At 44.4% G+C, this 15852-nt stretch overlaps 3 protein-coding genes across 3 annotated transcripts; 2 read left to right on the top strand and 1 right to left on the bottom strand.

Moving 5' to 3' along the window:
- The first annotated feature begins 5448 nt into the window (after positions 1 to 5448).
- LOC121404655 (D-aspartate oxidase-like) lies at positions 5449 to 6860 on the top strand. Its single transcript, XM_041594578.1, has 4 exons — positions 5449 to 5787; positions 5850 to 5973; positions 6062 to 6207; positions 6267 to 6860. The coding sequence occupies exons 1-4, from the start codon at positions 5600 to 5602 to the stop codon at positions 6814 to 6816; spliced, it is 1008 nt and encodes a 335-aa protein (XP_041450512.1). The 5' UTR covers positions 5449 to 5599; the 3' UTR covers positions 6817 to 6860.
- A 739-nt stretch (positions 6861 to 7599) lies between these two features.
- Positions 7600 to 13028, top strand: LOC111077043 (ras-related protein Rab-3). Its single transcript, XM_022371161.2, has 5 exons — positions 7600 to 7842; positions 10938 to 11205; positions 11356 to 11474; positions 11542 to 11713; positions 11795 to 13028. Exons 2-5 carry the CDS (start codon positions 10981 to 10983, stop codon positions 11939 to 11941), a joined length of 663 nt encoding a protein of 220 aa, XP_022226853.2. The 5' UTR covers positions 7600 to 7842; positions 10938 to 10980; the 3' UTR covers positions 11942 to 13028.
- Positions 9009 to 10841, bottom strand: LOC111077040 (carbonic anhydrase 1). The gene is made up of 2 exons (XM_022371159.2): positions 10707 to 10841; positions 9009 to 10652 (listed from the first exon to the last, which is right to left on the bottom strand). Exon 2 carries the CDS (start codon positions 10640 to 10642, stop codon positions 9176 to 9178), a length of 1467 nt encoding a protein of 488 aa, XP_022226851.2. The 5' UTR covers positions 10643 to 10652; positions 10707 to 10841; the 3' UTR covers positions 9009 to 9175.
- Positions 13029 to 15852: the final 2824 nt, after the last annotated feature.

Here is a 15852-nt window from a genome sequence, read left to right as displayed (position 1 = left end):
GATTTGAATTTAACGGTTTTCTGCCATTTGAGCGGTGGAAAGTGGAGGCAGAAAATGAGAGAAATTAGATCGAAAAAAGAGAGCAACGAAATACAAAGAGAAACAAGAAAAAACGAGAAATTAAAAAAACCAGCGACCTTCTGCTGATTTCTGTTCGCCTGGTATCTCAGATTTGAATTTAACGGTTTTCTGCCATTTGAGCGATGGAAAGTGGAGGCAGAAAATGAGAGAAATTAGATCGAAAAAAGAGAGCAACGAAATACAAAGAGAAACAAGAAAAAACGAGAAATTAAAAAAAACCAGCGACCTTCTGCTAATTTCTGTTCGCCTGGTATCTCAAATTTGAATTTAACAGTTTTCTGCCATTTGAGCGGTGGAAAGTGGAGGCAGAAAATGAGAGAAATTATATCGAAAAAAAAGAACAACGAAATAAAAAGAGAAACAAGAAAAAAACGAGAAATAAAAAAAAACCAGCGACCTTCTGCTGATTTCTGTTCGCCTGGTATCTCAGATTTGTATTTAACGGTTTTCTGCCATTTGAGCGGTGGAAAGTGGAGGCAGAAAATGAGAGAAATTAGATCGAAAAAAGAGAGCAACGAAATACAAAGAGAAACAAGAAAAAACGAGAAATTAAAAAAAACCAGCGACCTTCTGCTGATTTCTGTTCGCCTGGTATCTCAGATTTGAATTTAACGGTTTTCTGCCATTTGAGCGGTGGAAAGTGGAGGCAGAAAATGAGAGAAATTATATCGAAAAAAAAGAACAACGAAATAAAAAGAGAAACAAGAAAAAAACGAGAAATAAAAAAAAAACCAGCGACCTTCTGCTAATTTCTGTTCGCCTGGGGTTTCTGCGCGGGAAGTGGAGTGGGGAGAAAATGAGAGAAATTTGATAAAAGAACGAAAAAAAAACGAGAAATAAAAAAAAACCAGCGACCTTCTGCTGATTTCTGTTCGCCTGGTATCTCAGATTTGAATTTAACGGTTTTCTGCCATTTGAGCGGTGGAAAGTGGAGGCAGAAAATGAGAGAAATTATATCGAAAAAAAAGAACAACGAAATAAAAAAGAGAAACAAGAAAAAACGAGCGACTTGCCTCTGATTTCTGTTCGCCTGGTATCTCAGATTTGGATTACGGTTTTTGCCATTTAGCGGTGAAAGTGGAGGCAGAAAATGAGGAGAAATTATATCGAAAAAAAAGAACGAAATACAAAGAGAAACAAGAAAAAACGAGAAATAAAAAAAAACCAGCGACCTTCTGCTAATTTCTGTTCGCCTGGTATCTCAGATTTGAATTGCAACGGTTTCTGCCATTTGAGCGGTGGAGAAAGTGGAGGCAGAAAATAGAGAAATTAGTTGTAGTTCGAGAAACGGAAATAAAAAGAAACAAGAAAAAAACGGAAAATTAAAAAAAACCAGCGACCTTCTGCTGATTTCTGTTCGCCTGGTATCTCAGATTTGAATTTAACGGTTTTCTGCCATTTGAGCGGTGGAAAGTGGAGGCCGAAAATGAGAGAAATTAATGGGAGAGAAGGAAAACAAAGAGAAACAAGAAAAAACGAGAAATTAAAAAAAACCAGCGACCTTCTGCTAATTTCTGTTCGCCCTAGCTCAATTTGAATTTAACGGTTTTCTGCCTTTGAGCGGTGGAAGTGGAGGCAGAAAATGAGAGAAATTAGATCGAAGAAAGAGAGCAACGAAATCAAGAAACAAGAAAAAACAGAAATTAAGAAAGCGGGGAAAACCAGCGACCTTCTGCTAATTTCTGTTCGCCTTTGGGACGTGCGGCGTGTGGGCGGGGTGGGGTGTTCGGGGGGGGGGGGAACAGAAAATACCATCGGCAAATTACCGACCTCGCTGATTTCTCTTCGCCTGGTCATCTCTACATTGCGTTTTTAACGGTTTTCTCCGTTTCTTTATGTGGCCATCGTCCTTTGTGTGGGGGGGGCGGGGCGAAATTCTGAAAACACGAGAGCAGTGTGATATCACATAAGTCGGAAACCGGTTTCTGCTAGCTTTGCCTAGATCCGGATCGACGGTGCGGGACGGGGGGGGGGGGGCGACGACGACGGAGAAACAGAAATTAAAATATCGACTCGCTATTGTGTGTCTTTTCTTTTGGGGTGGATTTTCCGCGCAATCACTAACAAAACAAACCCAGAACGGGATAACCAGCGACCTTCTGCTGATTTCTGCTCGCCTGGTATCTCAGATTTGAATTTAACGGTTTTCTGCCATTTGAGCGGTGGAAAGTGGAGGCAGAAAATGAGAGAAATTAGATCAAAAAAGAGAAAAATACAAAGAGAAACAAGAAAAAACTAGAAATTAAAAAAAACCAGCGACCTTCTGCTGATTTCTGTTCGCCTGGTACTCAGATTTGAATTTAACTGTTTTCTGCCATGTGAGCGGTGGAAAGTGGAGGCAAAAAATTTGAGAGAAATTAGTATAAAAAAGAAAAAAGAGCAACGAAATAAAAAGAGAAACCAAAAAAAAACGAGAAATTAAAAAAAACCAGCGACCTTCTGCTGATTTCTGTTCGCCTGGTATCTCAGATTTGAATTTAACGGTTTTCTGCCATTTGAGCGGTGGAAAGTGGAGGCAGAAAATGAGAGAAATTAGATCGAAAAAAAGAGAGCAACGATTTACAAAGAGAAACAAGAAAAAAACGAGAAATTAAAAAAACCAGCGACCTTCTGCTGATTTCTGTTCGCCTGGTATCTCAGATTTTAATTTAACGGTTTTCTGCCATTTGAGCGGTGGAAAGTGGAGGCAGAAAATGAGAGAAATTAGATCGAAAAAAGAGAGCAACGAAATACAAAGAGAAACAAGAAAAAAAGAGAAATTAAAAAAACCAGCGACCTTCTGCTGATTTCTGTTCGCCTGGTATCTCAGATTTGAATTTAACGGTTTTCTGCCATTTGAGCGGTGGAAAGTGGAGGCAGAAAATGAGAGAAATTAGATCGAAAAAAGAGAGCAACGAAATACAAAGAGAACGAAGAAAAAACGAGAAATTAAAAAAACCAGCGACCTTCTGCTGATTTCTGTTCGCCTGGTATCTCAGATTTGAATTAAGCGGTTTTCTGCCATAAGAGCGGTGGAAAGTGGAGGCAGAAAATGAAAGCAATTAGATCGAAAAAAAGAGAGCAACGAAATACAAAGAGAAACAAGAAAAAAAGAGAAATTAAAAAAACCAGCGACCTTCTGCTGATTTCTGTTCGCCTGGTATCTCAGATTTGAATTTAACGGTTTTCTGCCATTTGAGCGGTGGAAAGTGGAGGCAGAAAATGAGAGAAATTAGATCGAAAAAGAGAGCAACGAAATACAAAGAGAACGAAGAAAAAACGAGAAATTAAAAAAACCAGCGACCTTCTGCTGATTTCTGTTCGCCTGGTATCTCAGATTTGAATTTAACTGTTTTCTGCCATGTGAGCGGTGGAAAGTGGAGGCAAAAAATTAAAGAAATTAGATCGAAAAAAGAAACAACGAAATACAAAAGAAACAAGAAAAAAACGAGAAATTAAAAAAACCAGCGACCTTCTGCTGATTTCTGTTCGCCTGGTATCTCAGATTTGAATTTAACGGTTTTCTGCCATGTGAGCGGTGGAAAGTGGACTCAAAAAATGAGAGAAATTAGATCAAAAAAAGAGAGCAACGAATTACAAAGAGAAACAAGAAAAAAAGAGAAATTAAAAAAACCAGCGACCTTCTGCTGATTTCTGTTCGCCTGGTATCTCAGATTTGAATTTAACGGTTTTCTGCCATTTGAGCGGTGGAAAGTGGAGGCAGAAAATGAGAGCAATTAGATCGAAAAAAGAGAGCAACGAAATACAAAGAGAAAAAGAAAAAAAACGAGAAATTAAAAAAACCAGTGACCTTCTGCTGATTTCTGTTCGCCTGGTATCTCAGATTTGAATTTAACGGTTTTCTGCCATTTGAGCGGTGGAAAGTGGAGGCAAAAAATGAGAGAAATTAGATCGAAAAAAGAGAGCAACGAAATACAAAGAGAACGAAGAAAAAACGAGAAATTAAAAAAACCAGCGACCTTCTGCTGATTTCTGTTCGCCTGGTATCTCAGATGTAAATTTAACGGTTTTCTGCCATGTGAGCGGTGGAAAGTGGAGGCAGAAAATGAGAGAAATCAGATCGAAAAAAGAGAGCAACGAAATACAAAGAGAAACGAAGAAAAAACGAGAAATTAAAAAAACCAGCGACCTTCTGCTGATTTCTGTTCGCCTGGTATCTCAGATTTGAATTTAACGGTTTTTCCGCCATTTGAGCGGTGGAAAGTGGAGGCAGAAAATGAGAGAAATTAGATCGAAAAAAGAGAGCAACGAAATACAAAGAGAACGAAGAAAAAAACGAGAAATTAAAAAAACCAGCGACCTTCTGCTGATTTCTGTTCGCCTGGTATCTCAGATTTGAATTTAACTGTTTTCTGCCATGTTGAGCGGTGGAAAGTGGAGGCAAAAAATTAAAGAAATTAGATCGAAAAAAGAGAGCAACGAAACAAAGAGAAACAAGAAAAAACGAGAAATTAAAAAAACCAGCGACCTTCTGCTGATTTCTGTTCGCCTGGTATCTCAGATTTGAATTTAACGGTTTTCTGCCATGTGAGCGGTGGAAAGTGGACTCAAAAAATGAGAGAAATTAGATCAAAAAAAGAGAGCAACGAATTACAAAGAGAAACAAGAAAAAACGAGAAATTAAAAAAACCAGCGACCTTCTGCTGATTTCTGTTCGCCTGGTATCTCAGATTTGAATTTAACGGTTTTCTGCCATTTGAGCGGTGGAAAGTGGAGGCAGAAAATGAGAGCAATTAGATCGAAAAAAGAGAGCAACGAAATACAAAGAGAAAGAAGAAAAAACGAGAAGTATGTGAGAATACATGGCCCACACACATTTACGTAAAATGACATCTCGGCAGCCACAAATTATTCTATGCATACAATCATATATTTTGGATTGTTACACGTACACACATACATGCTTGCTGCCAGTCGGCTCGTGTCACGTAATTAGCCGAACACGGTCGGTCCCAGTGCCGAACGCCGTCGGTCCCAGAGCCGAAGACCTGGGAACGTACGCTGAAAACTCAGCTGCGACACGTTCGTTGTATGAACTGGCACATCTATATACTGTATGGTTAGTGGTATTTTGGTATACTAAAGTATTTTCTTGACTCTATCGCTATCGAAAGCCGATAAGCATAAACATAACAGCTGATTGTTTTAAGATTAAATTTAAATTTATTTAATATCCATTTTCTTATATATTCAGTTAAAACTATTAGTTTGGATAGTCTAGATTATTCCTATCGGGTAATGGACTGACAACAGCAACCGGCAGGATTCCTATTAAATTTTATTCAAAAAACGATAAGAAGATCGGCTCTTTCTGTTTCGACCAATCGAATAAAGATTATGAGCGGTGGAATGATAACCAGACACGGTGACAGAGGGAGAGGATTTGTATAATGTATTTACTGATATAATGGACTGATAAGCTTCCCTCACTATCTTAACAAGTGCCGGTGTCGTTAAATACTTGTGCTGCAATTTGCTGCTCCTCAGTACCGGATCGGAATTGACCAGCGAATCAATCATGCATTTCGGAGTCTTGGGCAGCGGCATAATTGGCCTCACGACCGCCCTGGAGCTGCAGGAGCAGTTTCCCTCGGCACAGGTATCCATCCTTGCCGACCGCTTCAACGAGGACACAGTCAGCTATGTGGCGGCGGGCATCTTCCGGCCAGGCACCAGTTTCATGGGCCCCACCCAGGAAATTACGCAGTACGACCACCTGTTCCAAGGTCAGGTCCAGCACGGCCATCTAATCCTTCTTTCGATTGCAGGCAATGGATGACGGATGCCTTCAACTACTGGGATGAGCTGCGTCGCTCCAAGGAGGCTCCTCTAGCGGGGGTGTGCCAACTGTCGGGCTACATCTACTCGCGCACCTCCCCCACCATAGTGCGAGTACGTTGCCAAGCTACTATCAGCGATTCTTATCTGAGTTGGCTTTATTCGATTAACGAGACATTGCCGTTTCTTGCTCTTGCTCCAGAACCACTTCATTGAGAAGCTTCTGCCCGTGTACCGACGCGCCACGGACGAGGAGCTGAGGTTGTGCCAGGGCGGATGGAAGTACGGCTCTTTCTTCACCACCTGCTTGACGGAAAGTCGCCTCTTCCTGCCCTATGCCACGAGCAAGTGAGTGTGCGTCCGACCCCTACCACCAGCAATCATTCACGCAAAAAATTCTTTGGCAGATTCCTTAAAAACGGAGGGACAGTGGATCGGCAGCATGTGAAGAACTTCTTCGATGTGCAGCAGAACTTTGATGTCCTAGTGAACTGCACTGGGATGGGCGCCAAGGAGCTGTGCAACGATCAGCACTTGGTGCCCATTCGGGGTCAGGTACTGAAGGTGCAGGCGCCGTGGATTAAGACGGCCTTCTATGGCGACTACGACACCTACGTGCTGCCGGGCTTCGAGACGGTCACGTTGGGAGGCTGCCGGCAGTTCGATAGCTACAACACCGAGTGGTGCAAGTACGACAGCATGGCCATCAAGGAGCGATGCTATGACCTCCTGCCGAGCCTCAAGAAGGCGGAGATTGTCAGGGAGTGCGTGGGACTTCGTCCGCATCGTGCGATCGTTCGCGTGGAGCCAGAGCTGGTCACGAATGCGGAGGGAAGACGCTTGAAAGTGGTTCACAACTACGGACACGGAGGCTACGGCGTGACTACAGCTCCTGGAACGGCCAAGTATGCCGTGAAGATTGTACGCGAAATGCTGGCTGGGAATAGCAAGCTGTAGAGGGTGCAGAGGGGCGTTGCATTGTTATATGTATGTGTTGATCATTAAACTGTTTATAATCACAATCAAAGCCACGCAGAATCTTTGAACCTCTTTAGTGGCGTGGCACTTTGCTTTGGATATTAAACCATAAACCATAAACCGATATAAACTGTTGACGATACTCGATTAGATTTCAAATTGCTGGCGCTCTGCCAGTGTTGGCCAACCCAACCGACAACCGCCAACCGTCCACTGTGCGCATGTCCGCCCCGCCGCATGAATGGAAAGCTCGCCTCCAGTTGCCCAGGAAAACAGCCCCCCATCGATTTTCAGCAGTCAGTGAGTGGGCAGCAGCAGTCGAGTTGATATATGAAAACGTATACAAAACTTTCGAACAGCATATTCGCCGTAGCAGCCAATCCAATTCGCCGTCTCAGAGCTCACAATTTTTTCCCTCATTTGAGTCCTGCGAAGACGACGTGTCGATGCGATATTCCTCGTTTGGCGAAAGAAAAAAGGTGAAACAGTTGAGAAAACAATTGGCAGGCCAGGGATCTTTTGCACTGCCACTTCGAGGCGACTCCTGAATAATTGATTTGATCGACTGCAGTGCTGTGGCGAGCCGTGTGGGTGCGCGTACGTTGAATAATTGATTGGGTAACCGTAAACAAAGAGTAGCAGCACGGACCAGGACTCTACCGTATGTTAGGCCAGTGCCAAGGCTAACTTCCAATAGGCAGACCAAAGGGGAAAGAGCAAACGGAACGAAAGCAAAATCCACGTACAGCGGAGCCAGAGCCAGAGCCCCAGCCCCAGCCACATTATCGATTGCGTATGTGTATGTCTGCGAAATAGCCGTGTACACCTAAACACCTATACACCTGCACACCTACTCCCACACATCTGCCCACACACACAAACACACACACAGTAACGCACGTCAACGGCAAGAACAGGAACGGCAGCACTTGACGTATCCAGACAACGCACGGAATCTGCAGGGATCAGCAGGAGCAACCGCAAACGCATCAACCTCAAAACACAGTAAGTACCATCCATCCCTCAACATATTAGTACGCCCCTTAATATTAAGTATACGCCACGTTGAAGTCTCCTCTAATGCGTGGGAGTCCGATTGCTCGGAGGTCAGTGAAAGTTACCGCAGACCATAGATAGTTTGATTAGAATGCATCTTCTGCCTGCCCGCCGAACAGCTGCTTAGCCATTTGCAAATTGAAGCACGAATGAACAGCAAGGCAGCAGAAGGCAGAGATGGAGAAGGTGGAGGAGGAGGAGCAGCAGCAGTCATCCCCCACACAGGGGTAAAAACAACACACAAAAAATCGATAATCACACGAAGCCAGGCAGATAAAAACATTTCTACACCGCCTCTGATAAGAGGCGGCCCGGCCCGCCCTGCCTATTGACTCGAGCACGTCTGTCTGTCGCTGTGCCCACGGCTTCTGCCACACTCTGGTGATGCGATGTGATGTGATGCTCCGGTGCGGTGCGTGCCTGGAGAGGGTTCTGCTCCTTGACAGCCGCTGCCGGGAGCATTGGCTTGGGGCTGTCCTTTTGCCAGGGCCTTGACGATGACGCGCGCACTCCTCTGTGGACCCCAGAGCCTGAACCGTCGTTCATCAGAAATCTGACAGTATTTTGCCGCTGCGCAACTCTTGATTTAAGCGGGAGCAGTGGGAGAAGGACACTGAGACTTAGACGGAGACGGAGAAGCCATGGCAGAGGGAAGATAAAGTTGTCTATACACACAAATTATCGACACAATGTCGCGTCCAAGGAGCGGAGCTGCTGCCTTGCATATGGAAATTGTGAAAGCCGAGCGCCGAGCGCCGAGAGTCGAAGAATAAATGGGAAAACTGTAAGCTGAAACTGAACTGCTGTCACCGAGTCCATGGCATGACAAGGCTGAAACTTTTCAAGGCCGCGCTACCAGCGCTTCCCACCCCCCTAACCCCCTTGCATGTTTCTCTTAGCTTGTTTCCCTTGTCCACTGCTCTGCCACTGACGTGACAGCCATACCAACAGCCACGGAGAAAGCAATCTGCTTGTGGGCCAGTTGTAACTTGCTGGGAAGCGGCCGGAAGGGAAGCCTGAGCATGTCCTATCCACTGTGTGCTGCAACACTTTCCCCGGTTGACCTCACCTCCCTTCAGCAGTCCTCGAGGTTCAAGGCAGGAGGGGGGATATGATTCACAAATATAAACGCAACTCTTTAATCCATACACGCGCAGTTCAATTAGTTCTCAGGACAAAGAGCAACTGGCCTTGGGTCCAGGCTGTGTCCCGTCTGCGTATCCGGTTCCGCGTGATAAAAACAAAAACAAACTGAACAATAATTAAACGCCCATTCCCCTACTCAGATCAGTTCGGGGTGGCCGTGGACCCCAATGTTGACGCCATCGCCCACGTCGCAATTGGCATCGGCATTGCAGCTGGCCTGGCCTTCGCTTGCGGGGCTGTCCTCGCCGTTCATGAAATCATCTTGAGCAGCCTGCTCCGGCTGGGGGGCGCACATGTCACTGGCCGTGGAGTCGCTATGGAGGACAATGGCTGTAGTGCTGTAGTCCTGCTGTGGCTGCTCCTTGCGCATAAATGTGCTCATGCAGATGTCCCTGGAGTTGCTGGTTATGACGGTGGTTGTTTTCATCGACTCCAGCAGCTCGCCCTCTTCCTCAGAAGCCACCAAAGGTGCGACACTCTGCTGATCTTGATCCTGCTCCTGCTTCACGGGCTCATCCTGCTGCACTTCCTCCGACTGCGGCTGTTGCTGCTGCTGCTGCTGGACTGGCGGCTTGACTGGCGGCTTGACTTTCAGCTGTTTGGCATCGAAAGGACAGAAGCAGTTTAGGTTGATGCTTCGATTGCCCAGGGGCTGGACGGGACGGGCGTTCCTAGTGATGGGGGTGACACCGTCGGTGCCCAGCAGCTGTCGGAAGTGGCGCAGCTGGAAGTCACTGACGGCCAGCGTCTCGGGAAAAATGAACCACTCGGTTCCCTCGTAGAACGGAGGGTGGGTCAGCGACCCGCCGTAGGAGTAGAAGCCAGTCCGGAAGGCGGGCATGAGGTAGCAGAGTGGAAACGGAGATATATTCGCACGCTTTCCGGGCTCATGCACCTGGCGGAGATTCTGAACGAGCGGATCCAGGTACGGGTTGTGGGCGGATAGCTCAAACAAGTAGGCGATGGTCAGGAGGTCGTAGCTGCTGGTGCGAGACCGTGCCAGTCCGGAGCCGGCACGGTGCATCACCTGCATCTCCATGGGGAACTTGCGGTGGTTGAAGGTGTGCTCGGAGCCCTCGCTGTTGCACCAGCCCCAATGGAAGCGCACCTCCACGAAGGTGTAGCTGGCGAGCAGATCGGCCCCGCTGATGGTCGGTGTGTTGCCGTGGAACTGAGCCCGCAACACCAGGGTGTGGCCAGTGTTCTCCAGCTGAATGCTCTCCGGCAGATCGTCGTAGTGGTTCCAGTTGAGCAGCTCCCTGATGGCCAGGCGGTTCAGCTGTATTTCGTCGATATTGATGGGGCTCTGGAAGCCAGACCCTTCCACGCTTTCGAGTCCGCCCTCTCGCGGATCAATCAAGTCGTACCCACAGTAGTTGGTGGGGAAATCCGAGTGTATGAGCCAAATCTTCAGGCACTGCAGAATCGCCTGGAAACGCTCACGCAGTCCGTTTTGTTCCGCCTGACGGACGAGGCCCAGCAGCAGGCACATTACGCTGGTCAGCAAAGGATGCTGCACCATCTGGCAGAAGGACTGGCTGACGAGCAGCCAGAACATCTGCATCAAGAGGCCAATCAGACAGCCAAGCGTTGTGTCGAACATTTTTCTTAGTCTGCGAACATAAAATACGATTAAAATTACACAAAACTTCTAAACGAAAACGTACCGAAAAATCAGGGCGAGAAAAGTTGAATAAAAAAAAACGCGAACTTTTTTTATTTTTATTTGATTTTTGAATATTTTCAGAGTCGACAGCTCGTGCTGTGGCAGATTCGAATTTGTTTATGTGACACTGACCTGAATGAGTTTCCCCCATCCACTTGCCATTCACAGCTGTGACAGGCAATGCAAAGCCACCTAAACTGATTCCTTCCATTCGATTTCGTTTCCGGCACAGGCAGACAGGCACACAGAAAGACAGCAAAGCGCTCTGAACAGAAATGGCCAGCGGCGGGGATCCCAAGTGGCAGAAGGATGCGGCCGACCAGAACTTTGACTACATGTTCAAGCTGCTCATCATCGGCAACTCCAGTGTGGGCAAGACGAGCTTCCTCTTCCGCTATGCCGACGATAGCTTCACATCCGCCTTCGTCTCCACGGTGGGCATCGACTTCAAGGTGAAGACTGTCTTTCGCCACGACAAGCGGGTGAAGCTTCAGATTTGGGTAAGTCCATAGCCAAAGACTAGCTACTAGGTCGACAAGGTCGCAGTCCCGTACCAGCCTGCTGCTTCTCCTCCTCATGCCTGTTTGTTCGTCCGGGTTAATTACGGTCATAAACCAAAGACCTGACCAAATTGCGTTTGACTTTTGCAGGACACGGCTGGGCAGGAGCGTTACCGCACCATCACCACAGCCTACTACCGCGGGGCAATGGGTTTCATCCTGATGTATGATGTCACCAACGAGGACAGCTTCAACTCGGTCCAGGACTGGTGAGTGCACATCCCTTAGACACACACTCAGCAGGACACTGACTCTCGTCTCTCTCTACCCCCACAGGGTCACACAAATCAAAACCTACTCGTGGGACAATGCCCAGGTGATTTTGGTCGGTAACAAATGCGACATGGAGGATCAGCGCGTGATTAGCTTCGAGCGGGGCCGCCAGCTGGCCGATCAGCTGGGCGTGGAGTTCTTTGAGACGTCCGCCAAGGAGAATGTGAATGTGAAGGTGAGTGCCACCCACTGGGAATGGGAGACTTTCTAGATGTACTATATGTGTTTCAACCCGACCTCCCTACTGCGCCTTTAGGCTGTCTTCGAGCGTCTGGTGGATATTATATGCGACAAGATGTCCGAGAGCCTCGACGCAGATCCGACGTTAGTGGGCGGGGCACAGAAGGGGCAGCGCTTGACGGACCAGCCGCAGGGCACGCCCAACGCCAACTGCAACTGTTAGAGTGCCACCAGCCCCAGGAGAACGAGAAGCCGAGAAACCGAGCAAACGGAACCGTAATGACAGCGACAGCAACTGAGACAACAACATACAGAACAGAAACAGAAAAAACATGAAACATGAAACTTAAAACCAAACATAAAACCTAAAATCTAGCTAATTAGTCAGTTCATTAATCAAGAGATGAAGGGGCGCTAAACCGCCAGTTAAACGATGAAATGTATATGCAGGCGGCATCCATGAATATCATGAAATACGATGAGTACCATGAAATACGATGAATACCATGAATGATGCCTGTGTGCACTGTATTTGTAACCATATATATGTATGTATGTTTGTATATCCTTTGCGTTCGATCGCCTCCGTGTAAATGTCAAAATGTTATTTAATCAATGTTTCAATTGTAATCGATAATTGGTAATTGGTAATTTGTATCTTGTAACGTGTAATTTAATCGGCTGCCGCAGCAACGCACTAACTTGTTGAACATTGACTTGTATTGAGGAGAGCAGAGTCTAGGGCTAGCAGCACTAATTAAATGTGCACACATTCTGTGCTGAAAATAATTATTTCATTTGCCAACTAACTTCAACTTTAAATGCAACTGCAACTGCAACTGCATTCGCGATTCTCCATCTCCATTAAAGAAGGGGCTGGAAGCCGCCAACAGGCTACAGGGCACTTTCCACTTGTATATACATATGCTGACTAAACTGTACAGTTTAAATGCTTGGTCACAACGCACAAAGCTAGCAAATTGGTGAAATCGAACATAGTAACTAAAGCTACCATTATGACTAATCTATATACATACACATATGTATGACACACACACACAACACACACAAAACACACATATAGCCCCGATCCCGTCTTGCCTTGGCTGGAAGGCTGTGGGGGTCGCGACCGATCGCGATCGGTCTGTGGAGCAACCTCACACAGAGACAAATACAGATAAAGACACATTCACAGATACAGATACACACACATGCTCGTATATATGTAGAGCTATTTATGGGGTCGTTTGCATGTAATCGAGTGGTAAGCCATAATTAATATTATTAAATATGTACCTATTATTATTATTATTATGTACGTATGTATTTATGTAGTGAAAATGGAAAAATTTTAATGTGTTGCAATTGATAAATGAAATATATACATAAAATATACATACCATATACGATAACTAGTAATATACAGATCCATTGCCTGTAGGTGCGTTCGCAGTGTTCCCTGTCTTTCCCCTTTTCAAGTTCCGAATCCTTTCTGACAATAACGTGCTGAAGACAGAACAGAACTTGAGGATCGAAATGATCCACAGCTTCCCTCCCCCTACTAACGGCCAGGCAACAAAATTGTTTTCCATACTGAAATTTAACCGCACAGCGCACAATTTATTGAATTGTTTTAACCAGATGACGAAAGTTGCGATTTGTGAATTGAAATTGAATTGAGAGAAATTAATTAAACCCACCGAGCCAGCTGAGAGATCGGTGCATTTAATTTGCCAACTATCCTCCCGACATCCTCTTTTGATAAGCACACCCCCCTACCCCCCACTTTTATACTGTCGTACAAAGCTGCTATGCTATCGCCATCCATCTTATCCTTTGCTATTGTTAAAGACACAACCAACTGCTGCCGGTGACAGAGTTAGGTGACGTACCCTGTACGTACATACATATAGTACATATAGTACATATGTATATTGTATGTATATTTGAGGGCGATGCCAGAGGCCAGAGGCTGAAACTGCTGAAATCTGAATATATAATTGAATATATATACATATTTGTGTGTGTATTTGTAATTGCTCGTTAATGTTAAATATGTATGTGTACACGCAGAGTTTCACTTGAATTACGATTAAATTAAAGGCATATCGCTGTATTATAAATACCCAAAAACGAATCGAGTTACCATACTACATACATACATACATACATGTATTGTATATCCCAATATACATCTGGAGAAATGAAAGCTAGATATATGCCCCCTTCCCCTCCCCCTCCACGACAAACAAAATGCACAACGAGCTGAAACTGAATTGAGTGTGGAATGGTAGAGGGTAAATGTGTAATAATAGAGAAAATTCTATACGAAAATGCCTTAAACAAACTAGAGCTGACGCGTACATTGACTATTGATTATTCGGCATTATTCGATCTGTTTTGTAAAATAGTTAAACATACAACTAACTGCATAGCCATTCAACTAAATGAAACTAAACTAAACTGAACTAATCTAACTAAATTAAAACTGAAATCAAACCAAATAACACAATTAACAAACAATTGTTATCAAATTCATACTCGTGAATAGTGAATAGTGCATAAAAGGTTTTTGCGCTACATTGTTGTCCTTTAACGAATATATGTACATACCTACAAATGTATGTATGTACTAGCATATTGATTATGGCATTGTGTACTCAGCCAAACCCTAATATTTGTGAACCATACTCGAACCATAATCGTAATCAAAAAAAAAACAAAAACAATGCATGGCATGGCATCATTTTTATTCCATTTGAATTGCAGCAGAATTAGCCAACTATAAAATGCATACAATACTGTCAAGCCCAAAACAAAACCCAAAAATATAAATCAAATAATTCCGTATGTTATTCAATGATGGTTTTTAAATACCAACACATCTGCATCTGCATTTGCATACCCGTGCTTATGAGGATACTTACATAGAGATACACACGTACATATATACATACATAATATACACATAATGGTATTGAAATTATTGTATTCCCATAATAAAAATATATGCAAAAGGTGTATGGCAAAACAACTCAATAGCTACCTTGTTTTAGTACATATATTTTAGAAGCGGAAAGCGATGTACCAGTAGCACAGGTAATTCTCCTATTATTTCCAGAACTAGATCGATGGACGACAAGCTACGACATTATCTTTGGATCCACTGCACAATTCCATTTACATAGTTTGTAAATTCCTACAGACAGTGGTATAATTTTGACCAGTCTCCAATTAAAGTTGCTTACCGTTGATTAGGGCTGGCTGAAAGTACCATTTCCATGGCATGTTCGGGAGGTGGAAACTCAAACGCGCACACATTATTGGTTTTGTATATACATTTTACACGTTTTATTCGTATTGATCAACTTTAAAGTTAAATAAGTCATAGATATCATATCGTATAATGCACAATCAATGGCCAAGCTGAGGGCGCTGTGGCGCGAACAGAACAATAGATCGAGTACAGTACAGTACAGTACAGTGAGTTCTGCTCATGAATTATTTATTTATAAATTGTACACACTTTACATCGGCATGAGTGGCTATTGTGGTGTCGGGGAGGGGATCAAACTGTTGAGCAAGCTTCCTCTAGCTAGATTTTGATAATATTATAGACAAATATGTATGTGTATGCGAATATACTGTTTAGATATGTTTATGGTGTCCGTGTGCGTGTGTGCTCTATAGTTCCCATACTCTTACTATGTGTACGTGTCCTGCATACACATATTGAATATTGTTATGCTGTCTATATGCATGCCTCTTGTATGTGAGTTTGCACAGTTTTTATTGTACAGTTGCCAAGTTGTCGCAGGCTGAATGAGATACTGACACGGTCCACGGCCACGATAAATGCTTTCACTTCAGAGTCTCCTCTGGCTTGGACACTCTGCATCCCTATGTTGATATTTTCCATTTACAAGCTCTTCCCCCTTTAAATAATTTGGCATAATTAAGCTCTACCTTCGTACGGGTTCTCGAGGCAAAAAACTTTCTACTGCCCCGTACCATGTCCCATTTTTTTTGCTAACTAATAATGAATGAATTTTGTTAGTCCGTTTCTTTTGGGAGCGCAATACTCGTGCATTTCAATGGGACCTAAATGCGAATGCTCTGTGTGAGTATAGGTTT

The sequence above is a fragment of the Drosophila obscura genome, unplaced genomic scaffold (genome assembly GCF_018151105.1).
Source record: "Drosophila obscura isolate BZ-5 IFL unplaced genomic scaffold, ASM1815110v1 contig_30, whole genome shotgun sequence".
In the NCBI taxonomy this organism is placed as follows: domain Eukaryota; kingdom Metazoa; phylum Arthropoda; class Insecta; order Diptera; family Drosophilidae; genus Drosophila; species Drosophila obscura.
The sequence above is the reverse complement of the archived record's forward strand: the minus strand, read 5'-3'. Positions and strand labels throughout refer to the sequence as shown.

Excerpts from the sequence above, each read along its gene's own strand:
- LOC121404655 (XM_041594578.1), top strand. The coding sequence starts at position 5,600 with ATGCATTTCGGAGTCTTGGGCAGCGGCATAATTGGCCTCACGACCGCC. Across the intron at positions 5,974-6,061 it reads CCTCCCCCACCATAGTGCGA|AACCACTTCATTGAGAAGCT; the intron begins GTACGTTGCCAA and ends CTCTTGCTCCAG. Across the intron at positions 6,208-6,266 it reads CTGCCCTATGCCACGAGCAA|ATTCCTTAAAAACGGAGGGA; the intron begins GTGAGTGTGCGT and ends ATTCTTTGGCAG.
- LOC111077040 (XM_022371159.2), bottom strand. The coding sequence starts at position 10,642 with ATGTTCGACACAACGCTTGGCTGTCTGATTGGCCTCTTGATGCAGATG.
- LOC111077043 (XM_022371161.2), top strand. The coding sequence starts at position 10,981 with ATGGCCAGCGGCGGGGATCCCAAGTGGCAGAAGGATGCGGCCGACCAG. Across the intron at positions 11,475-11,541 it reads TTCAACTCGGTCCAGGACTG|GGTCACACAAATCAAAACCT; the intron begins GTGAGTGCACAT and ends CTACCCCCACAG. Across the intron at positions 11,714-11,794 it reads AGGAGAATGTGAATGTGAAG|GCTGTCTTCGAGCGTCTGGT; the intron begins GTGAGTGCCACC and ends CTGCGCCTTTAG.